This window comes from Rutilus rutilus (assembly GCF_951802725.1).
Source record: "Rutilus rutilus genome assembly, chromosome: 17".
In the NCBI taxonomy this organism is placed as follows: Eukaryota; Metazoa; Chordata; class Actinopteri; order Cypriniformes; family Leuciscidae; genus Rutilus; species Rutilus rutilus.
Window position 1 is genome coordinate 33,431,340 of NC_140230.1, and position 24,925 is coordinate 33,456,264.

At 37.4% G+C, this 24,925-nt stretch overlaps 1 protein-coding gene across 1 annotated transcript; it reads right to left on the reverse strand.

Annotated features, from left to right (window-relative positions):
• Positions 1-1,184: 1,184 nt before the first annotated feature.
• ptdss1a (phosphatidylserine synthase 1a) lies at positions 1,185-24,724 on the reverse strand. Its single transcript, XM_084386197.1, has 13 exons — positions 24,165-24,724; positions 22,861-22,952; positions 21,853-21,897; positions 21,519-21,643; positions 20,712-20,870; positions 18,733-18,884; positions 18,505-18,646; positions 12,695-12,807; positions 10,470-10,535; positions 9,987-10,086; positions 9,700-9,768; positions 5,168-5,231; positions 1,185-4,317 (listed from the first exon to the last, which is right to left on the reverse strand). Exons 1-13 carry the CDS (start codon positions 24,341-24,343, stop codon positions 4,223-4,225), a joined length of 1,401 nt encoding a protein of 466 aa, XP_084242323.1. The 5' UTR covers positions 24,344-24,724; the 3' UTR covers positions 1,185-4,222.
• Between the last annotated feature and the right edge of the window lie 201 nt (positions 24,725-24,925).

Genomic DNA, 24,925 nt, shown 5'->3' on the forward strand with positions numbered 1-24,925 from the left:
CAGGATATATACTTACTGGTAACAATTGTACTTTCTAATATGATATAACAGCAATTCAAATCTTTATTATTACTGATACTCATTACAAAAGTGAGAATTTAAGGGGTAAATGTCCTTAACTGACAATGCATGGTCCTAAAACAGGCTTCATTTGTGAAATATGACCTGGACGTTCCTGACAGGTTTTGCGAGGTTCAGCCTGTTTGAAACAGAGCTCAACACGTGTCTATTTTTGGCCGTCGTGTACACCGTCTGAAACCTGAAGCCATTAGTTAATAGAGTTGGTTAAATGAGCTCACCGTCCACCAATGCAGATCACAGCTGAGGTCAAGCCGGATCATCTTCCTGCACCAAAAACAGTCATACAGTGTGAAGTGCATCAGTTATTTCCACCAGTGCATAAACTCTCTGTGAATCAGGATATTAGAATGATTTCTGAAGGATCATGTGACACTGAAGACTGGAGTAATGATGCTGAAAATTCAGCTTTGATCATAGGAATAAATTAGTTTAAAATATTACTGTTTATAATATATATATATATATATATATATATATATATATATATATATATATATATATATATATATATATATATATATATGACCCTGGACCACAAATCCAGTCACCTGGGTCAATTTTATGAAATTGAGATGTATACATTATATGAAAGATGAAAAAATAAGCTTTCCATTGGTGTATGGTTCATTAGGATACAACAATATTTGGCCGAGATGCAATTATTTGAAAATCTGAGGGTGCAAAAAAAAACTAAACATTGAGAAAATCGCCTTTAAAGTTCTACATTTATGTTCGCGATTGTGCTGCATTCACTCACAAAAATAAATGTTTTATATATTTACGGTAGGAAATTTACAAAATATCTTCATGGAACATGATCTTTAATTAATATCCTAATGATTTTTGGCATAAAAGAAAAATCGATAATTTTGACCCATGCAATATATTGTTGGCTATTGCCACAAATATACCCTTGTGACTTGTGACTGGTTTTGTGATCCAGGGTCACATATATGCGATCCAAACAACTGTATACTAAATGTCATATCTGACTGGCTGTGCTCAGAGTAAACAAATTACTTATTGTATTGGTTAGGACACCTTGAATTAAAAGGCAGAAAAGCCCAAAACTAAAAAAAATGCACAATTATGAAAACACAAAGTCACGAGATACAGATGAAATTTAATCTTAAAATTCTGTTACATCCCATGTAGTTGCATGTAAATTCTGAGCAAACAAACAAACGTCATATATATTGAAAAGCTGCAAAGTTCAGTCACGTTGTGCCATTCTTCACCAAAAACTAGTCGTTTAATATTACTGAAAAGACAAACACTGATTCGTTTACAATTTATGTGAAATGTACAAATCAGAAGCATGACAAAAAAGGCATTTAAATGTTTCACAGTGACTAAACGGACACAAAACAAGTGTTTTGGCAAATGGATATGTAGAATCACGTGATGCTCCGACTGTCCACAGACTGTCATGAAGGACATTAATACGGAAATGAAGAAAACTATATGTTGTCTGAGCACGATGAATACACAGGACATGGTGTTGGATTATGAACACAAGTAATGGAAGAATATATATCAACCAGGTCGATAAGCCTACCAACATTTTTAGATCATCGGCATAGCTGATAAACATGCGATTAACAGAAACGATAGCTCTTCTACGAGTTTCAAATTAGTCAACACATATTAGTTTGAATGGAGTAAACTGTGAAAAAATTGGGTGCAAAACATTTTAGTTTGTGTATATTACAATAACTGCATTTAAATTATATTAAATGATACCACATATATCGGCCACACCGCTCTCTAGTTATCATATCAGGAAAAAAACACTATTATACACAACACACACACACACACACACACACACACACAAAGCAATAAAGGTTACAGGTGATAGTTGTTAGCCTAAACATGCATGCAGGCACACGATATCGGTGTTAAACGTCAGTCTAAAAAGGCTTAAATACTGGTTTAAGGGTGTGTGGTGAACAGGATCATTTTAAACAAACACATGGAATAAAAAAAATAAAAGGTGATTGCGACTTTTTATCTCACAATTAAAAAAAAAAATCAATTCTGAGGGAAAAAAAAAAAAGTCAGAATTCAACAAAAGTTCGATTTGTGAGTTTTTCCATCACAACTTTTTTTCTCTGAAATGTGAGATATAAACTTAATTTCGTGATATAAAAACTTGACAAACTTACAATCGCGAGAAAAAAAGTTCGAATTGTGAGATATAAACTGAATATAGTATATATAAAAAAAAAATTCATCTCGCAATTCTGACTTTTTCTCAGAATTGTAATGTAAAAAAAACGTAGCCTACAATTGCGAGTTATAAACAGTTATGAAAAACTTATATAGACTTAACACGCAATTGAAAAATAAAAAATATACACATTTCAGAAATTGCCACCTCAGAAAAGTCAGAATTGCGAATTTTTCATCTAGCAATTCATACTTTTTTTCCTCAAAATTGTGATATAAACTTAGTTGCGAATTATAAAAACTCACAATTGAGGGAAAAACTATGAACTGTGAGATAAAAACCAGCGATTGCGAGAAAGTCAGAATTGCGAATTCTTCATCTCTTTATTTCTCACAATTCTGACTTTTTTCTTGCAATTTTGAGTTTATATCTCACAATTCGTTTATGTCTCACAATACTTTTTTTCTCAGAACTAAGAAAAAAAAAAAAAAAAAAGTCAGAATCGCGAGATGAAAAATTCGCAACTCTTTTTTTCCTTGCAATTGCGAGATAAAAAGCCATAATTACCTTTTTTATTTTTTTCCCATGGAAAACAAGCTTCTATAGAAACTGATATAGATGATTTTCACAGACATGCAAAAGCAAAAAAAAACGCCTCTCAGGTGAGAACATAAAAACGACAGCAGCTGTAGAAGGTCACTGGAGAAGCAGAAACACCAAAAACAAACGTCACACATTAAAACATCAGTGAAGCCACTAAAAGTGTTAAAACACTTGTGCATCTATTAGATCCTGCATTCATCTACAATCTTAAGCAGCTTAACCTAGAAACATTCAACTCATGTCAATCGTGAACAGATTTAGTCAGTCTGGATAGAGTACTGGCCTGGTCAGTCTTTCCTAGATAGAGTCAACATTAAAATGATGCTTGCAACCATTTTGCTTCTGTTATCTGACATGCACTACTGTTTAGAAGTTTGGGGTCTGTAAGATTTTTTTTTAAAGAAATGAATACTTTATTCAGCAAGGATGCATTAAACTTATCAAAGTGACAGTAAAGACATCGATAACGTTACAAATATTTAAATTTGAAATAAATGTGAAACTTTCTGTTCAAAGGTCAAAAATATGAAGCAGCACAATGGTTTTCAACATTGATAATCAGAAATGTTTCTTGAGGAGCAAATCAGCATATTAGAATGATTTCTGAATGATCATGTGATACTGAAGACTGGAAAAATTCAGCTTTGATCACAGGAATAAACTACATTTTACTATATATTACAATAGAAGACACTTATTTTACACGGTCATAATATTACTGTTTTTACTGTATTTTTGATTAAAATAAACGCAGCCTTGGTGAGCAGAAACATTCTTTCAAAAACATAAAATCTTACCATCCCCAAACTTTACAATTACATTTTAATGATGTTTTATTTAAAAAAAAAAAAAAAAAAAAAAAAACATGCGCCAGAGAAACATGCACAATAAGACCAGGAACGCGTTTTTAAAGTAAAAATAATAAATTTTGATTTCATGTTGACTTGATCTGACATCATTTGTAGACACATTATGATATGAATAATCTGAAATCGCTAGCATATAATACACTGTTGATAACATAAAATACAGTGACAAGTCAACGACACTTCCGAGTCACGCATGCTACTGAAGAACACGGTGATTCACAGCACTGCTCGGGATCTAAAGTGTTAACCAGTCTCTAGTTCAACGGGTAAAGTGAGCTCGCCATCTAAACACCGGACACACAGTATTGCCTAATCAAAGTGTTCTGCAGCGTTGCAAAGCGCTCTGATATCTGAAATGTTCGAACTAAACCTGAGACAATCTCACCATTCATAAATCACAGTCATCTGACGTTCCCTCCATTAACGGGAGTGACACCTGTGCAAACGTTCCTGTCTGAGGAAAAAAAAAAACGCTCAAAGCCTTCTGGAGACGGACTCATTTCTCCACCCCGTTGATGGTTCTGTACGACGGTTCTGAGTCCCTCCGTTTCCTGGTAGAAGAGTAAGTTGTGCCGTCCATCTCAAACTCCCCTACAGCACAGTTGCATTACAGTGTGAGTTGAAACACTGAAGCAGTTCATGCACAGAAGCAAAGTATAATGCATGCACATTTAGAAAAATCGAACGCCTAAATTTGAACTCCACTAGATATATTCAGAGTTGCATACTGATATTTTACCATTTTTACAATATATAGCATGCATACTGAACATAGCATGTAATTTGCTATGCATTTTATTTATTTTAGTTTTATTCATATTTTTAATATTAATAATATTTTTTAACTTTATTCATGTTTTTAGTTTTCATGCTCATTTTAGTTTACTTTTTAATAATTTTGTTATGTGTTTTTATCATTTTTCTGTTTTTTTTATTTCAAATATTTCTATTTAAGTTTAATTTATTTTTATTTCAGTTTTAGTTATAGTTTGTATTTATTTATTTATTTTTGTCAATAATTCGTTGGTTTATTGCTGAGGCAACATTTCAAATTTCCGCTTAGCTTAGGTTTTTAATTATATAGACTAATACTTCTATTTTATTTCAGCCTTATTTCATGTTTTTAATAGTTTTATAGTCAACAATAATAACCCATGCCTGGATGATCTAATACATTTGCCAAAATTCACAATAAAAATATGCTTGACCTTTCATTTCCAATGTGACAAATGCACTTATCATATATTAAAAAATTAAATAAAATACTATGCAATATACAGTACTCTAGTGTTAAAGACGTTGCCAAGTCTCAGAACTACACGCGTCTTCTGCTCGTTCTCCACAAGAGGTCACAACACTACAGGTTAGACTCGCTGAAGTCTGTAAACTGCCATTAACGTCCTGGTAATCTACATGCTGATGTGAATGATTTAGTGTTTACCTCTGCATTCAGACACGGCGTCACCCGGCTCAGAGTAAAAGCTGTCCTCACACTCCGAGAAGCTCTATGGAGGTCAAAACATCATGATTTAGATTGCAAAACTCTTAAGATTCACTTTAGCACTGCTTGTATAGCCTGCTGTAAAGTCAGTTTTTAAATGTACATTTAAAAGGCAACAGGGTTTGAGGTCACAATTGATAATGGGGGAAGAAACAATATAATGAAAATTCTTTCATGTCATTCCAAGCCTGTATTCAATGCAACTTAAGTGGATGATTTTTAGTGCTGAGAGAAAACACAGCCTGTTCACATAGAACGCGTTTATCCATTCCAATGAGCTACTTCTACATTGTTTTTCTATGTAAACACGCGTTAGACGGACGTCTATGACCATTAAAGGCTGATTTACTTCTGCGTCGGACCTAAGCCATAGGCTACGCGTCGTTTTCATTTATACTTCTGTGTTGTTGCAGAAGTATAACGTTGCAGTCCGCTAGTAGGCAGTGTCCACGCCACGGGCATGTTGATGGTGTAACCCACAGCATCAAGGCAAAAGCCGAAGAAGCAGCGGCTTGTTGTGTAGTATGTTATCGGAGAAGCAGGAGCGGTGATGGCGGGAAATAGACAGCCACTTTTGCAGCTTGAGTTGTTAAATATCAAATAACATCTTTGTTTTCACCGTAGTTATGTCGCAAGAGGAAATGCTACACTTCCGCAGATTTTATTATTTTTTTACACGAGGAAGGTAGCCTGGAAATCCGGACCCAAATCTGAAAGATTAAGGGTCTGGCATCGAGTAACTGAAATCGCCCAACTCGAGGGGCGGCACCAAGCATGCATTTGAAAATCTCACTGATTGCACGGTCACTAGTGCTGCTGTCGTCATCCGTTTAGCTCGCCTCTGGCCAGCCTATATCAGATAAACCGATGTGATTGGTGCAGCTCGGCTACAAGGGCATAGTTAATGAGCATCATTACTCAATGCTAGAGCAACTCACTGAGCAAATTCAAATTGTGCTCTTGCGAGAACTCTGGATTTCCAGGGTAAGAGGGAGGGGTTCTAGCAGACCAATCACAGCCCTTGTGGTCTGCGTAGATTGATGCGTTGTTACGTTTTTGGAAAGGTGCACGTCAGGTTAAGCGTGCTACACACAGCTTATGATGTAGCTACGACTCGAAGTATAAATCCGCCTTTATGCTCACGTCTTGCTTTTGCAGTGTATCGCACATGAGCACCGCGTTTTTAATACGGCGAGTCAAGGTAAACTATTCTTTTACACGCAGCACTACTCAATGTCAGATCCAAAACAGTGGACCAATCAGAAGACCCCGGAGGCGGGGCAAGCGTTGCGAGCTTTCGTTTACAGTATATGCAATATGACTGAGGCCCCGTTTACACGTCCATGGTTATTTTTTTTTTATTTCCCTTCGTTTGTGCTCTTCGTTTACACGCAAACGGAGAATTCGCCTCTGAAAACGATTCTTTCTAAAAACTCCAGCCAGATTTAGTAAAACTCTGTTTGCACGTTTGCATGTAAACTGAGAAAAACGGAGTTTTCGGCAGCCGACGTCACAGGATGCAACAGAACTTTACAGAACGTCAAAAGTGCGACCAGAAAGAGGAAGTGATTCGTTGCTATTTTCGGAATTCTGATTGGCTAACGTGGGCTTGAGCTTCTCGTTACACTGCCACCTACAGGTTTGGCATGCTCTTGACTGCATATATACATGGGTTCGTGTAAACGAACACTTTTCTGAAAACTGACAGGTGTGCACGATGTTATTTTTGAAAACGAAGAGGGTGAAATGTCCGTTTATGAAAATAGCCGGCCATGTGTAAACGTAGCCTGAAGCCAGGTTTATTTAATTGTGTATGCGTGGCGCGCGAATCACCGTACTCTGCGCACGTTCACCTGCGCGCTCCAAGTGTGAGCCGTTCCTATAGCGGATGATAAAAAGATCTAAAACAGCCACATAAACTAAAAAGACTGATCAAAAGAGGGGAAAACATTATCCTTCGCCAACATAAATTAGAAGCTTTTTAAACTACTCATGACCACCTTTACTAGGATTTATCACGAGTTGTCAAAAATATCGATATTTCGATGTGTATCGATCCTGAAATATCTGCAACTATTCTAATACTCCTTTCTGCAGTATCGATACACCAATATTAGCTTTGCTTTCTTGCTCTCTCCGACAGTGAGTTGACATTTTTTTCCCCGTGGTATCGAAAATGGTATCGAATATCGATACTTTTCAAGGTAAGTTAGAAATTTCAGTATCGTGACAACACTTTCACGTTCTATTGTATTTATTGTGGTCAATTTTGACTAACCTGTTGTAGAATTTATAAGAGATAATCTGTTAAGGGAACAGATTTATATTTTAACTGTGCCATGTTTTAGCTATAGTTATTTTTCATAACAAATGCTATGGATAGAGAAAAAAGGAAAGAAAAAAAGTTAACATTGGCCAAAGCATGCTAATGAGGAGCCATCAGTGGTCTTAATTATATCCTTATTGTAACAGATGCTATAGTTAAACAATTACAAGAACTATGTTAGGTAAGGTTAAAATTTATTTTAAGGTGTCATTGTTACAGTGTAATTATATATTTAAGTACTGTGTAATATTAAGCAACTACTTGTACTTATTATAGGGTTAGGGTAGGATTAGGATTTGGTTGAGGGTTAATTGCATGTAATTATGCATCATTTACTGTTATTGCTATGGTAAGTACATGTAACATATGTAACAAAGACACTGTAAAATAAAGTGTTACCCTATGTTACTTTTTCATAAGGCCAGGTAAAAGCCAGAATCAAGAGCTTTAAAGTCGGGACCTTCTTGAATTATTGACTAAACAATTGGGTTTCCCCGTGTGTAAAATGTGTTCTGCTAATAATGACAGATATTAGGAACAAAACCTTCCAAGAGATGACAGGAAATTAACAAGTTAGTTTGACCACTTTGATTTAGAAAATTCTGTCAAACTGATAGGGTTTTAGGTGATTAAATATCATATCCTATGCAAACTAGTAATTGTTAAAGATTTAAAAAATAAAGTAATAGCCTAGTTAAGTAAACAACAGAAATGCCAACAAACGGCTGCTTTTATCATGTTCGTTTTGCGATCTCGCTAGTTTCCAGTGATTTCTTTCTGATTCGTTTTCAGATAAAACTTCCATTTGTTGGTGAAACGATGGGTTTGTGTGACCTTGTTCTATAGAGGTGTGTTACGCAGCATGTTTTTGGGTTCGGTGCTACAGGTCCGAGGCTATTAGCCCTGCCCAGCCCGGCCCGTTGAAAGCCATGGCTCGCACTGGCCTGACAGTGAAAAAGCATCTATAGTGGCTGTGTCCGGATACCATGAATTATAAAACATTTCTTCAAGCGATTATCACAACCTGTTTCCTAAATGGGTGGTATAATGCACTTTTCACAAGATGTAAAATATGTCTTTAATGTCCTCAGAGTGTGTATGTGAAGTTTTAGCTCAAAATACCCCACAGATATTTTTATATAGCATGTTAAAGTTGTCACTTTTTGAGGGTGAGCAAAAACGCACCGTTTTGTGTCTGGCCCTTTAAATGCAAATGAGCTGCTGCTCCTGGCACAGAGGGCGGAGCTACAACAGCTTGTGTCCTTTTACCTCACACAGATATGCACTGAAAATGTCAAAAACTTTTAGCGTTTTATGTTCAAACCAAAGTCAGACAGAGAGACTCAAGAAGTGACAACATGTAGACAACATTTCTGAATGGTTAGTTGATGAATTTATGTAGCTTGTGTGTAGTTATCTTTTAGCCATTTACTAGCATATTCTGTCTTGATAATCTATAAATCGCGATCAGGGGGCGGGGTTTATGTAAATTTTAGGGTTTGTGATGTCACTAACCCGGGAGGAATATCCTGTAGTTCCTACCAGCCGTTTGTTGTAGTCCTTGAAAAGCAATTTCTTTAAAAGCAAATATCTCCCTTTGCTTTGAACTTTGAGCGTCGTAACTTTGCTGTTGTCTAGATGTTGTTTAGATGTTGTTTATGCTCAAACAGCAACATTACACACTAACTAAAGTTAGAAAAGTGAAATCACAATCAACCACACCTGTAAAGAAAAAAAGAGATGCTGTCTGGCTATTTCCGTTATATACGCCTCAAAAGCACGTTTTGACACCCTCATGTTGTGCGCTGCGTTTAAAAAAAAAAAAACATTCCTGAGCGCTGTGTCTCGCATTTTTAGATGCAAAGACATGTGAAAGGCCCCTAACAGTATCATAACAGTAGTCCAAAAGTCTTCTGAAGTCATACAAGTGTTGTTTGAGGGGGAAAAAATATTTTCTTTCTTATTTTCAATTACAAATATATAAACATTCTTAAAATCAAGATATATCTACTTGAGATGCAAATTGATTTAAGAAACAAGGAAAAATATCTGCCAATGGGGTCAGAAAATTCTAAATAGTTACAGACTCCTCCTCTCCCGTTTTATCCTTTTAGCGCGAGTAAATGATGACAAAGCCGTGACTCACCTTCTCTCTGGGTCCGTAGTTTTCAGCATACCAGACCATCCCATATAGACACAGGAATGTGATGGAAGCCTTCAGATGAGAGACAGAAACAAAGACTCAATCAATTACACATCAGCAGCTTTTGTGTTCACACAAAAGCACTTTCTGAAAAGACTATTTTCAGGAAATCTCCTCCCATAGATGCCAAAAATAGCTTTGCGTTCAAGTTTTTGCTGAATGAGTAGAAATCAGAGTCATATTGATGCAATGAAAAGCTCAAAGTGAAGACAAAAAGAGCAGGAACTCACCAAACACAAGAGCCACAAAATCACATAGAGAATTTGCGTCTTGGAAAACAAGTCTTGTCCGAATTTAATGCAGGCTAACGCCTCCAGGAAAGCTATTGCCCTGTTGGAAAGAAGACAAGAGCGTTTCTACTGGACCTTGATTGTGCAACGTAAAGCTGACGGATGTTATATGAAGTCTAGATGATCGTTAGATGAACCTGAACTGCACACAATCTAGGTCACTGTCCTATATCTGAGATAACGCAAATAACAATAGAGCAGCGAAGCCCACCAAAGCGCTTGTGGAACACAAGCATTCATGCGGGTTTTGTGGTTAAACGTTCATTTGAATGAAAAGCCTGCAAGGCTTTTACCTCAAACACTGGTGTGACACATGCATGAACATCAGTGCTCGCTGAAAAACGTACTACCGTTACTCGTGCATTACAGTGGACCACATGGGAGGCGGCTTCACACAAGTCATTTTCACAGGTTTGAACTCACCCGAACACCCAGCATTGTGTCCCGACCCGTTTGCACTGTGTGTCCGTGAGGTACGCATAATACTGCCTGTAGAGCAAACCACAGAAATGCATCAGTACACATGAATAATCAAAGTCAAAATGATCCTTTAATACATGTTCTGGGTCTTGCTGCCGATTCTCTTCATACTGTTTTAGAAGAGTGATTCCCAAACTCTTCCTGAGATTTTATGTTAATATTTCACATAAGTTAACAACACATTTGCATGCTCATGGTTCTCTGAAATCAGTTAATGGTCACATGACATGCAGGTAAACAAATTAAATATTTAATCTTTTTTAGTTTGGTCTTTTTTTGTGTGTTTTATTTTAAATGTTTACACTCAAAATAGTCAAAGATGAGAATCTTGGCCAGTGATGTCTAAGAATTTTTAACAATATTTACCACAAAAAAAAAGTATAGATTTCTCCCAACCGGATATGAATATAAAAAGGTAAGATCAGATTTTTTTAATCAGGCTAATTTAATCATAATATTTTTTTATTTAAGGCCTTGGGACTGAGAACACCTACTGGAGGTGCAGGTTTACCTCAGGAAAAATACTTTAGTCAAAGTAATAAACTACTAAAACCAAACAACGTGCATAATCAAAACTCTCATCATGAGCACAAAACAAAGTTAACTTAGTTTTTTTGTCTTCCTTTGCCATCTCTAAATCATTTTTTTAATTATTACATTGTTTATTATAAAATTATCTTAATATGCCTAGTAATAATGATAAATGTATGGGGGAAAAAAACCATCTTAAGGCGCCACGTGTTAACTTGTCTCAAACCTGGTTTAGTTAAAGGGATATTTCACCGCTGGAAAGATGAATGTGTATTTAAATTGGGTCATTTATGTAGTAGAAATGTGAAATTATTTTAGAAGTTGGTGCCTTCTAGACTGAGAAAAGCCAGAAAATGTATTTTTGGCTCATGTGGATGAAAGACAGTCTGTCACATGATCAGTGCATGGCTGCATGATTCCTGCATGTTGAAGTCCATTTGAACCGGACTAGATGGAGCTGCGTCTGACGGCTTCATCTGTGTGGGTTTGAATGTAAAAACGGCACACTGGATTTAATCTGCCTTTATTAATTCATGCCATTTATTTGTTTATATTGGTATTATCCAAATGTGCACCTGACACCGTGTCTACACTGGACGCTACAGGCGGACGTTACAACAAGTTTAGACTGGACGCTACAACAAGTTTAGAAACCAGAATGCTCAGATGTTACTGAAATACTCAATGAATTAAAGGGATATTTCACCGCTGGAAAGATGAATGTGTATTTAAATTGGGTCATTTATGTAGTAGAAATGTGAAATTATTTTAGAGGTTGGTGCCTTCTAGACTGAGAAAAGCCATAAAATGTATTTTTGGCTCATGTGGATGAAAGACAACAACTCCCAGAATGCACTTGCTTCGCTGTCATACGAGGCCACTCCCAAGCCACACCTACCGGTTACAGAGGGCAGTATCGGAAGAAATTACACAACTAGGCTACTAGTCGACTCGAAACTGAAAAGACGGCGTTTTATCGTGAGATCCCCCTATGGGCGGGTTGAAGACATGCGGAACGAGCTCCTCCTACTGGCTGCAGTCTCTCGCCTCTGGCCTCTGATGACGCTAAATGACGATTTTTCCGTCATCTGAGTTTTTTTTCCAGACACACAATACAGAAATCTCTCACCTCAGGGGGACATGAGGGAGGGAAGCACGGTCATTCCAAAATACTACCGGGTTTCTACTGATACAAAGCTTAATGCTAATCTGTGAAGTATTCCTTTAAACGGTCAAGAGTCATCTGTAGAACTGTATTCTCGTTTTCAGCAGAGTTTTAGCAAAAGTATCTATTGTGTTTCAGCTACTGTTGTTAAAATAACAGCGTCATCCACAGCTCTTAATGTAGCGCTTTACGTCTTCAGTGAGAGAGAGAGAATTAACACACACTGACCAGAAAGGGTTTAAATAAAGCACGTCTGGCTAAAGGATGTAGCGTTGAAAGATCATTACTATAAACAACCCTGAGCGCTTGTGGTGTGAACCACTTGGTTGTTTTGACACACATTTTTCTTAGTTATTTACAAAATCTGTTCCACCCTTCATTTTTTCATGTTTTACTCTGAAATACATCAAACTTTGGAAGTAAAACGAGTTGGGAATGGCATTTTGTTATATATTGTTATACGTGTACCTACCGTACGGTGGGGGCAGTGATGATACCGATGAACAGAATTCTGCACCAGCTGAGAGCGTGGCATGCTGGGAACACAAAGATGTGCTTCAGGAAGAATGTGTTCAGCTCTGTTAGCTTGAGAGAGAGAGAGAGAGAGAGAGAGAGAATATATATTTTATGCATTGAACTAAATCCAATGACCCTTGAGAACTGAAACAAAACAGAACTGCAGAAGTATACCAATAATTTAATAAACCAAAAGAAAACCTAAATGCAATTTTACATTTAATAAAGTTCAGTAAAGAATGAATTTGAATGAATCTGTTAATACGAACCTGTTAATTTGCCTTTTGTTGCGACTGTCACATCAAACTTGTATTAGAAATATTGATAATTCTAGCAAATATTGATAAAGAAATGCATGGATGGTTTCAAACTGACTTTTTGATATACCTATTGTCAAGTATATTTTATTTGTTTTGCGATGATATAATAAACAACCAAGATAAAAAAAAAAAAAGTTGCACGCAGTCATTTTGTTTTTATGGTGGTGTTGTTTCCTGACCTACTTAAAACAAGGCTAATGATCTATTCTAAACCATCATACAAAAAGAAGTGGAAATATGACTACTTATTAAAAAAAAAAGCTACATTTGTAATAAGAATCATAGTGCAGTTAGTTCAGATTATGCTTCAGAGATTCACACGACACCAAAACCAGTATTCAGTTGTCAACTAATTTGGTCACGGTCTCTGAAGTGGAACACAATCCCCTCCTCCGAATTCCCATTTCAAAGACATTTAATTACTACTTAAAGGGCCCTCAATAGGGAGCGAAGAGACCGGCCTCGCTCTCTCACAATAGAGAATGAAGAGCGTGCTTTCATCGCCATGGAAACGAGTCTGCACTTTTAGTCTGACTGCCCGTTCTCTCTAGAGAACTCATTTGACCCACATTTTTGAGCTAGTTAAAGCCAATCAAACTAGTTATTTTTTATGCTGACCATAAAAGTTCAAATATTCAACTTTTAAATACTGTTAAAGGGATAGTTCACCCAAAAATGAAAATTCTGTCATCATTTACTCACCCTCAAGTTGTTCCAAACCTGTATGAGTTTCTTTGTTCTGCTGAACACAAAGGAAGATATTTGGAAGAATGTTTGTAATCAACAGATATCGGTCCCCATTGACTTCCATAGTAGGAAAAAAAATATACTATGGTAGTCAATGGGGACCGAGATCTGTTTGGTTACAAACATTCTTCCAAATATCTTCCTTTGTGTTCAGCAGAACAAAGAAACTCATACAGGTTTGGAACAACTTGAGGGTGAGTAAACAATGATAGAATTTTCATTTTTGGGTGAACTATCCCTTTAATTAATATAATGTGGTATTTAATGAATGATTATTTAACTATTAAAGGTGGGGTAAGTCGTTTTTGAAATACGCTGTTTGGAAGTTAGCAGGACCGACACAACAACAAACGTGTAGCCAATCAGCATTAGTATCCGCGTACGGCGGTGGAGGAGAGAGACGAGCAAGAGGGAGATTTGAACTGAAGAAAGACTGCAGAAATAGAGATGGAAGAAACCACAGAAAATAAAAGAGTCATGTCTGTAGGGCTGCAACGATTCATCGAGTTACTCGATTACAAAAATTCCTCGAGGCAAAAACTCTGCCTCGAAGCCTCGTTAAATTCCTATGACGCGCACTATACGCGCAGGGATCTGATTTCACACGGACCGTTGTTCAGTGTTCAGGAAGCACAATAGCGCGTGATACATTTTGAATTTAGTTGGCGCGATGGCGGAGAGTAAAGATGTCCATAAAGTTTGGGATCGCTTCCTTCCAGCGTCGCTGAAACAAGGTAACGATTCTGTCCCCCGCATTTTTTTTAACCCAGCGCCAATATTTCCGCCCGTGCCGAAGCCTATACATTGATGTTCGCTGATTTTAATCCCATACTGTATTTGTAGTGATGTCGTGATGCGGTTTGACTAGATATGATGTTTAGCTTTGATGTTTTAAAGTAGTAAATGTATTCATGTTCAACTGCAAGAGAGTATAGCCTAAAAAAGAACCCCTTCACACACACACACACACACACACACACGCACCCTCGTCTCTCTCACGCGCCAGTCAGACCAATTGCGGCAATGCATCACATATGCTCAAACTTTTATGTAGCCACGCAACAATAATTTCAGCATGCATTCACTGTATACACCGGGACGTGATGGAGGAACAAATATTGCATTGCAGTCTTTGCGAGACCTTGTTTGTCACGTCTGCCAAATAGTTACAGACAACAACAAAAAATGAAACTCCCCAGCCTGCTTCTCCAAATCCACTCGTACTTTTGGGGAAGACATAATCGGCTACCAAAGTAATTGAGCATAGAACATTTTCAATAACCAAAAAAATATAATAGGCCTACTACAAAACGTGCTAATATACTTCAACTAGCCTAAGTGAGAAACAAAATGCTGTTCTTTTTAACATATTTGCAATAAAACATTCCCCTTTTTAAAGCTACACTTATTTTTTTATAAATTGTATACATTGTGTACCTGTTTGGCTTGATATTTTATATTCATTTAATTTATTTTTGTTCTCCGGTGGGTAATTTGCAGAAGGTGCAATCCTTTTTTTGTAATGTTGTATTAAGAAGACAAAACTAAGGCCAAATGGCCTTTACTATTTAAGTTCGTATTCATAGTTTTACATGTTATACATGTTTTACAGTATAAAGTTGACTTAACTGTATTGTTATATAATTGTTGGCACTGGCACTTATAAACACTAAATGGGTAAAAAGTACAATAAATAGGCTTAGTTTTGGAACCAAATGTTGGAGTTGGAATAAATAGCTCTGTTTATTTTTTTTATTTTTTTTTGAGAAATAAAAGCCAAATGCTTGATTATTTTACAGCCACATCATTTTCGTTATGCATTATTTGTTTTGGTTGTTTAAAAACACACTAATTTATTTATCCGATTACTCGATTAATCGATCGATAAAGTGCTAGATTAATCGATTACAAAAAGAATCGATAGCTGCAGCCCTACATGTCTGCTTCCTGATATCACGTGCGCAAACACATATAACCTATATTTATATTTATAAAACAGTTATGTCCGGTCGAACGATGTATTAATTAACTTCAGATTGGATTGTGTTGATAATAGGCACTTAGCTAACGCTAAAAGATGTTTTGTGTCTCAAACAAGTGCTTTCGATCTTCTTTCTGATCTGAATGGTGTGTGGAAAACACTTGCCACAGACTCGTCCCAGCATCTAGAACGCAACTGAATATTTTTTCAAGCATCTCCATACTTGAAAAACCACAGAAAACTACTTTTAGTAGTACTTTTACGTATTTATTTACAGCGGGTCTATTCACACGGGATTAGTATTACCTGAGGTCATTTTTCTGGACATTTTTACTGAAGGTAAAAGTCGCCGTAATCTTTACTGACATTGTCCGTGATGATCACTGAGATGGCACATTCGGACTGGACTAAAATCACAGAGAAGCTCTGGTAATAATTACTTTACCCCACCTCTCCATGTTAACCTAGTCCCGTCCGAATAGGGCTATTGTGTGTCTGGAGCTGCTGTAGCCTGGATGCCAGCCGAACTTAGCCCCGCCCCCAACAACATTTGAGGTCGGGAAGTTCGGTCTGGACTTGATCCGTTGTGGAGCAACTATGCTCGAACCAGAGCTGTTCGGACCAATCAAATTGTCAGGGGGGGGCTTTATACGATGTTGGACAGATGATCAACAGTAACGTAATCATCCACGTCACCAAAGGGCGCTTGGGTTTAATTCATTTGATGGCTGCCGCTGGAGAATTGAGATGTGTAGATTCCGCCATCGCGTCTGTTATAGAAGATACTGACAGCACATTATTTTAAAAGAGGATCAGAGAACCGTTATCAAGGCATTTGTCGATCGGAAAGATGAATGAAGAACATACGTCACTTACTCAGTCGCTCTGATTGGTTGCAGGTCTATCCAATTGAGTGCAGAGGCTTTCGGTTGAAACACGGCCCATAATCACAGCCCAATGGAGCAGGATCAGACTCATGTTCTGACTAGAATCTGAGTATGACGACGTCAGGCTAGAGCTGCTGTGCTGTTGGCAACTAACAACCAACTCTTGTTTGTAATTACTATTGTGTACTGTGCGTTCATTTTTTGTGCTTCCTTGTCATTCGTTCGTTCGTTCGTGACGCATTATTCTGATGCGCTTCTGCTATGATAAACAGACATCAGGGTTCTCAAGTCTCACGCATTGGCCGTGAGACACACGCAATTCAACCAGTTCACACGCTCACACGCCACACCGTGTATTTCTCACGCTGAAAAGGCAATGCCAACCAAGTTGTCCTGCAAGCTTTATATATAACGTTGTATACGAGCGCAGGCACACAAAGTGAAGTTTCCTGCCGCCAGCACGTATCTCGGCCAGATTGCGTTCGTTACATAGATGCGCGAACCATAGGCGCGAACACACGGAAGTTGACGGAAAATTCTCGGCCGCCGTACGTTCGTTACTAAGTAACCAACAACATCACGCGAACACACGTCTTGATGGAGAAGGTAAGTTGGAATTAAGAAAGCTCGTCTAACATTTTTAGGCCAGAACATTAAATATATCAATGTTATCAAGGCGTCAAAATGTGCAACAAACACTTACAACACAAAACACATTTCATAAGCTGCAGTGTGTACTCTTGTGTACACACATACACACACACACACATGTAGTGTTTTAATTTTTTATGGGGACTTTCCATAGACATAATGATTTTTATACTGTACAAACTGTATAACGTTATTCTATTCCCTTACACTAACCATACCCCTAAACCTACCCATCACAGAAAACTTACTGCAATTTCACATTTTCAAAAAAACATAACTTTTTTGATTTATAAGCCGTTTTCCTCATGGGGACCAAAAAATTTCCCCACACGAACAAGGATTTCGGATATTGCCGTCCTTGTGGGGACATTTTGTCCCCATAATGTAAGGTTTACCAGGCCATACTTATACACACACCTTAATACTATGTCATTTGTTCACAATGTCCCACCACACAATAAATCATTATACCATTACGACTAGACACATTCAAAATGCAAAAAGATTTGTTTTTCCAAACTGTTTGGAGCAATTTGTTATATTTTTGTATATTTGTAATTTTGAAATATAACATTTAAGAGTATATTTGATGTGATTAATTGCTCTGTCATTTATCAGATTTACCAATTGTTATAATTTCAATTTGTGCTGGTTAATTATGAACAATGGGTAAAATTGGGGGGCGGGGGCGGGGCTCCATTAGGGCTCCTCCCCTAACCGCATGTGATCTCACTCCAAGCTTTTGATAAAACTTGAGAACCCTGAGACATCCTCTCTTGGATTGTGTGTGTAACGGAGGCCAGTTAGAGAGAGTCGCGCTGACGACTGCTAGTGAACGCGGTGTTTAGAGTCATTGTTAGTGCACTCGACTCGCTCGCAGGGGGATCGGGGTTCGAGACCGACTCGGCTGTTAGGATTGGAGTGTGAGTTTTGGAGGCGGAGTTTCGTAGAGGGATGCGTTTGTTTGGGTGTGCATTAAAACTGTAACAAAATAACTGATTGCACAGTGAGCCGTGGATCATCCCTTACATATATTTATCAATAGGTCTCACTATATAAGAGGATGAACCCTCCATCTTCACAATGCATTCTGGGATTGCTTAACTAATCAGGTTTTGAACCAAAATTAAACCCGTTTTATTTCTTAACATTGGCTGATTAAGACGCAAATTTTACTAACCTGCCATATGATCATGAACAGATAGACTCCCGTCACCCTCTGCAAGGAAGACTTGGGGTCGAACCAGCGCACGTATGTCCAGCTGGCAGGCGTGAACTGTAAAACTGCACGTTTGATCTTGCCCGTGGTGCTGTGGATGTCTCTGTTCAGCAGAAAAACACAGTTTGCACAGTTTCTAGCCACTGCAAATGCTGCAAAATCCAGTTTGAAATGAATCAGATCTCTTACTTGATACTGGCCCAGTGATACGTGCGCATCTCTAAGAAACGGCAGACAGTCATTCCCAGCCAGATGCCTCCTCCGTTACACAACAAAATATCCAGGATTACTTGATCCCACCAGCACTCCGCAAAATTAGGAAGAAGATGCATGAAGAACAACTGTATGGAGAGATTATATTTGTGCATTATTGTGTGCTCTTCAAGAGACTCGACTCAACATTGATTTCAACTGCGTTTGCCATTAACATCTTTCAAACTAGCAATGTGAAAACATGCATCAAACAAAGCAGTTAACTCAAGTAGTTTATTAACATATTCAGATGTAAATGATAATTCATTCAATTAAATACCACAATATGGTAATAAACTACTTGAGTTAACTATTTTGTTTGATGCATGTTTTATGCATATTACAGTATCACGTTGTTAGTAGATCCCACCCGCTGGGGGGATTTTTAATCATAAAGGTAATTTAATCATAAAATCACTATTGTTTTGCAATAATAAGTGCAGCAACTCATAATATTTTACATTTGACAGTAAAGCACCGAGCTTGAGTTGAGATGCAGAAAAAAAAAGAACTTTGAATGTGAAAACATGGGAAAAAAATATTTAAAAATGTTAATAAAAATAACATTTAAATTGGATAATATTTAGAGATTTGAAGTGCTGGAAAAAGCATTGAAAAGTGCTTAAATATCACTCTTAAAAGGTTGTACAAACCCTAAAATGAATAACGTAAAAACATTAGACTATTTCTGCCACAATACCATGGTTACAGTTAGCATTGCTAGTGCTACATTAAATCCATGGTGAATGTTGGTGATTTGTGGACTGAAAAGCCTTCTATAACTCGTTCGTTCATGGCACAATGCTCACGGTTTCAATGTCAGTGCTGTTTGATCTGATATCTGTGGTTTATTACAGAGAATTCTGCGCCGACCTTGAACAAATGGAAAGACAAATTCAAACGCTTTCTCACTAGATCTCTCAGCACTTTGTAGTAACAGTGTTGCGTGATCGAGATCAGCCTGTGAAAACCTGTTCTGAGCTCGGACCGTTTAGACAGCGCAGCTCAAATGAGTAGAGCGGTTTCGTTTCGCTTTCGATTGTATTGATGTTTTAGGTTTCTCATATGCAACATAAAAGGCAGCTCTTGTGCAACCTCTAACAAAATGTATTCAAAAAGGTCTCAAAATGCGACCGTTTGGTCGCAGTCTGGAGTCCTGCTTAATAATAATTATTATTCATATTTAATTATATTTAGCAATATTTCTCACTAAATAATTTGGAGCCAGTCTCGATATATATATATATATATATATAAAAACATTTAAGATGAAGGATGACGTGAGTAATATTGATAAATTCTCACTTCGTCCTTCATCTTGGATGGTTTGTTTTTCACTGCGCATTTCACAATGAATTCTGGGATTGCTAAATTAACTAGGTTTTGAACCAAAGCTAAAATGAGAGCAATTATTTGAAGCCAGACTCTGAACAATATCAAATGCTCATTAGTTGTGAATTATCATACATTGTCTTCTGCGAATCATCATAACAGCATTATAATAAGATACATGTTATTAGACCTCGAGCCAAACAATGACCAATGATAGTTTTAGAGCTAGTAAGCCTATTTAGAGGTGCAGATTAATTCAGGTAGGACTCTGTGTAGACATATTTTATTATGTGTATTATGAGGTGGTCCGCGAAAATTCTTGATTACAAATATGGTCCACACACACAAAAAGTTTGAAAACCCCTGGTTTAACCTATTGATCTTCACCGTCACGCTTAGTAAAACATACAGCTGTGCCCTAACAGTGTCGCGCCGTACCGCGTTCCCAATGTATATCATAACAAAAATAAACACCGGTATTCGGAATGAACCGGTATACCGCCCAGCACTACATGTTATATGTGAAGCCATGCATCGAAACAAGATAATGAGCCGCAGGAATCCCATGAGTTGCAGAGGTTTACCTCGGTGAGCTCCCAGGTGATGCTGATGCTCCAGCACAGGCCGTAGCTGCGGATGAGCAGAGCCTTCATGCCCCAACCCCAGAAATGACTGAAAGCGAAGATGTCAAAGTGGCTGAGGATTCGCTCCCATGTGATCACATGACAGTTCACCGCATACTCCTGTCAATCACCACAACACCAGAAGGACATCAGTGACACAACACTCGCTTAAATTTGCTATTGTGGGCTTAACAAAGTTCAACTGAACATAATGCATCATTCTGAGATTTGTGACTTATTTTAGTATCATTGAGATACTATTATTGTTTTCATGGAGAGTTTGAATGTTTTTTTTTTTATTATTATTGAAATTTTAGTTCAAGTTTAATTGATTTTGATGTGCTTTGTTTCCACTGAAGAAAATTGGAGTAGAAACAATTCTCACTCAGAAATGTCACAGTTAATCACAAAGGAAAGGCAAGTAAAACATTTAATTAAATGTGAAATTTAGAAGTAGTATTAAATTGTATTTTCTTGTAAAACACTACAATAATCTGTTTTATTTACAACTTTGAAAAATCATATATATATAAATATAAAAAAGGACAAATTATTTTCTCTTCTGCCAGAGAGAAACCATACAAATATGTTGTGTGTGTGTGTAATATATATATACACACACACACCATATTTGTATGGTTTCTCTCTGACAGAAGAGAAAATATTTTGTCCTTTTTAGGGCTTAATCATAATGACATTATACTAATTTGTGGGTGAACTACTTCTTTAATAACAAAACTGAGTCATATTTCCCTGAACGTCACTGACCATGATGTCAGCCTCTCGTTTGGCATAGCGAAGATTGGGATCCAGCCAGTACATGACGGACTTCACCTGCTCCCAGTTCAGGAAGATGATGAAAACGAGGAAGAGGAAGTACAGCACACTCAATCCTGTACAACAACATAAAACATGCACTTCAGAAAAGATGAAGGTGGAAAATTACATGAACCCATTAATCACTTTAATGGTAACACACTCTAACCCACTTAGACACGACCTCATCATTTATTCACGTTTAAAAAGCATCTCACAGTGTATGTTTATCATTAAGCTTCATAATTGGCCATCAAGGTCACATAAACACATCTGATCCACTCACCGAACACTATACGCCATATTGCTGGATGGGGTCTAGTAAACGGACCTGAAAAGAAATTTATGAATAGAGTTATAAGAGAGTTATGATTATGGCTGCATGATACTGGAAAAACATGACATTGCAAAATTGTGTTTTTCTGTGAAATATATTGCAATATGGAAGAGACACTGGATTTCTCACCAGATGACATAAATAGCTAGAAAAGAATGAATCATTGTAGAGTGAGTTGGGGGAATTTGTTGGGGAGTTAATCGGTATAGAAAATAAAATGAATAATTAAAAAAAGCGGAAAATTACTGAAAGCACGAGGAATGCTAGATCTAACCATAATTGACAAAAACAACTGTCAGTTTTACCCTTCCGTCAAATATTGCGAGGCAAACATCAATAACAACTTTGAGTTGTCAATGCTGGCAAATAACCATGGTATAAACGTCATAATCCATGGTTCTTTGCCTCTGCGTCGTGCATTAAAATAGATTAATACACAGCTAGTCGTGGATTATACCTTAATTTAATTAAATTAAAATCTTAAAGAAAACAATATTGTAATATAATTGTACTGTAAAACAAAACAAAAATAGAGAATTAATAATAATTTTATTCTAGTGTAAAATTACAACACTCATTTAATTAATCATTTGATTTGAATTTGATGAATAATCTCTTTAAACGGTAACCTATCAACTTTTTATTTTGACGGGTTGGCACTAAATAAAGTTTCATAGTTAAGCTCAGCACTGTGTTCATTGACACGCATGCAGCTCATAATATCAGGTGTGTAAATGCTGCGCTTCGCTCTGAAGTAGGCAAGGGCATATTTATTTAATTAAATCGCAGCCTGTACGATCTCACTAATGCATATTGCAATGCAATATCAATTTTATTTCAATATCATGCAGCCTTAGTTATGAATCTGAACAGAAGAACCATGTGACCATGATCATAAAACACTTATGGCCTGAACGCTGGAGCTCTCCGATACCAGCCCGAGTTCATGACTCTTACCGTTTGGGAAGGCAAGGACGCTGATGATCAAGAAAAACGAGATGACCAGGATGAGGCCCACCCACAGGTTATTGTCATGGTTTCCATCATCTCTGCAACGGAAACATGTGGTCATACACTCAAATTCACCAGCACAAACAGACGATCTTCCTCTTTCTATTTCACCATCGGCTTTACACACCAAAAAAAACAGTAGATGCACGTAGTCAGCCACATCACATAAATAAATGTCGTTTTATTTAAAATTTCAAAACAAAAGCATGAAAAATGTCTTTTCCTGAACTAACTTTTCCGGAACTGAAACTACCGCTTCTGCTTTCAACAAATATTTTCCACGTATTCTGCCTGTGCTCAGTTGCAAAAATTCCTTTAATGTAATGATGAAATAAAACGTAGTGACAGATCCTTTCTTCCACATTGTGACACACATCCGTGTATAATATAAAAAAAATAATAATAATTGCAAGGTCGGGACTTGGTTCTATTATATTTGTAATAAAAAATACAAATGCACAGACCAATTGTTTACATTAAAGACCAGTAATATTTATTAAGACAGTACAAAGGCCAAAAACTGCCAACTGTAACTTAAAGTCACCATCATAAAATTAAAATGGAAAATTCTTTTTTTTAAATGGAATATATTTTTATTATTTAATCATGTGCCTCGTAATCTTTATGCAGAATAACTTCCCCTCCCTCTTGCAGCTCATCTCGTCTCTGATGATGCGTTTACTGGCGCGAGGGCGTGGCAACCTGTCACTCACATGAGATCCACCAATAGCAAACCACAACCATCCAATAATTCTTTCTAATGGACATAACCACCCTACATTTTTTCGTGTTTCAGAAGCCGTTTCATTTATATATGTCACAATAGGGAAGAAAAGATTATTGCAACTTCTGTTTCATTGCCGACTTTAAATATCCTATGAATACATTATAATGTTTGCATCACAGACGTGAACCATGATTTGCTACTTCCTTACTTATAGAAAATGGTGGTATCAGGGGGGAGGGACAATGTCTTTCTAGAAAGCATTTTATTGAACCAAAAAAATGTCCCCAAGTGCACGATGACGTCATTAATATTTTTGTCCGTTTTCCCGGAAGTGATATTCGCACTTCGATAGAAGATCGTTTTCGTCGACTTTAGAAATACACACGCATATAGGTTGACCTCAAAACAACAAACATGCACTAAAAGCCACCAAAGACAGATTTCGAATTGAAATGCCGTGTTGCTAAAGTGACATGCCGTTATTGCAACTCTTTGTGTGGCTTTAGGGTTGTGCGTCACTCACCGCGTAAACGCGAAGTACATCAGGCTGAGCACGGTGCATGTCAGCAGTGTGATAGTGTGTGGTTTGTAGAAGAACTCGATGGTGATGTCCTCCACCTGCTGTTCGTTGATCATGCGGAAATGCATTCTGTAATTCACATCATGTTTACTGAGAGTCCGACAGCCGAACGTTGAAGCCATGCACGTGAGATCAGCAGATCGGCGTGTTTCCTCTCTGTCCCGGATTCACCTTTGATTACCGTGATGTTGTTAGCAGCTCTCTCTCGCTCTCTCGCTCGCTCGCTCTCTCTCTCTCTCTCCCTCTCTCTCTCTGGCGTCTGCTGCACGAATGACGGCCATGCATGTGTGCTCTCCGGATCTGGACGCGGCAAATGCATGAACACTAGTATATCAGCTGCACAGCATCAGAGAGAGCGATGCATGTACGAAGCAGAAAGATGGCAGACACTTTGGATGAAAACAGAAAATTCCGTGTATTTTCATTGGTTTGCATGCAGCGCCGGGCGTAGAGCCGCTATGGCAAGCCAAATAGGCCAAAAATGCAGCGCTGTTCGAGTTTCTCACGCGCTCAAGGTCACACTGCTGTGTTGAATGACACACCTGTGTGTGTGTGTGTGTGTATTGCATTTACACACCAACATTGGAAAACGTGGTCTTTCGTTTTTATAAGTTATATACAGTGGATAATATAAATAATTAAAGGTTAAGTTTAGATTTTACAACAACAACAACAACAAAAAAGAATAATTTTTACACACAGCT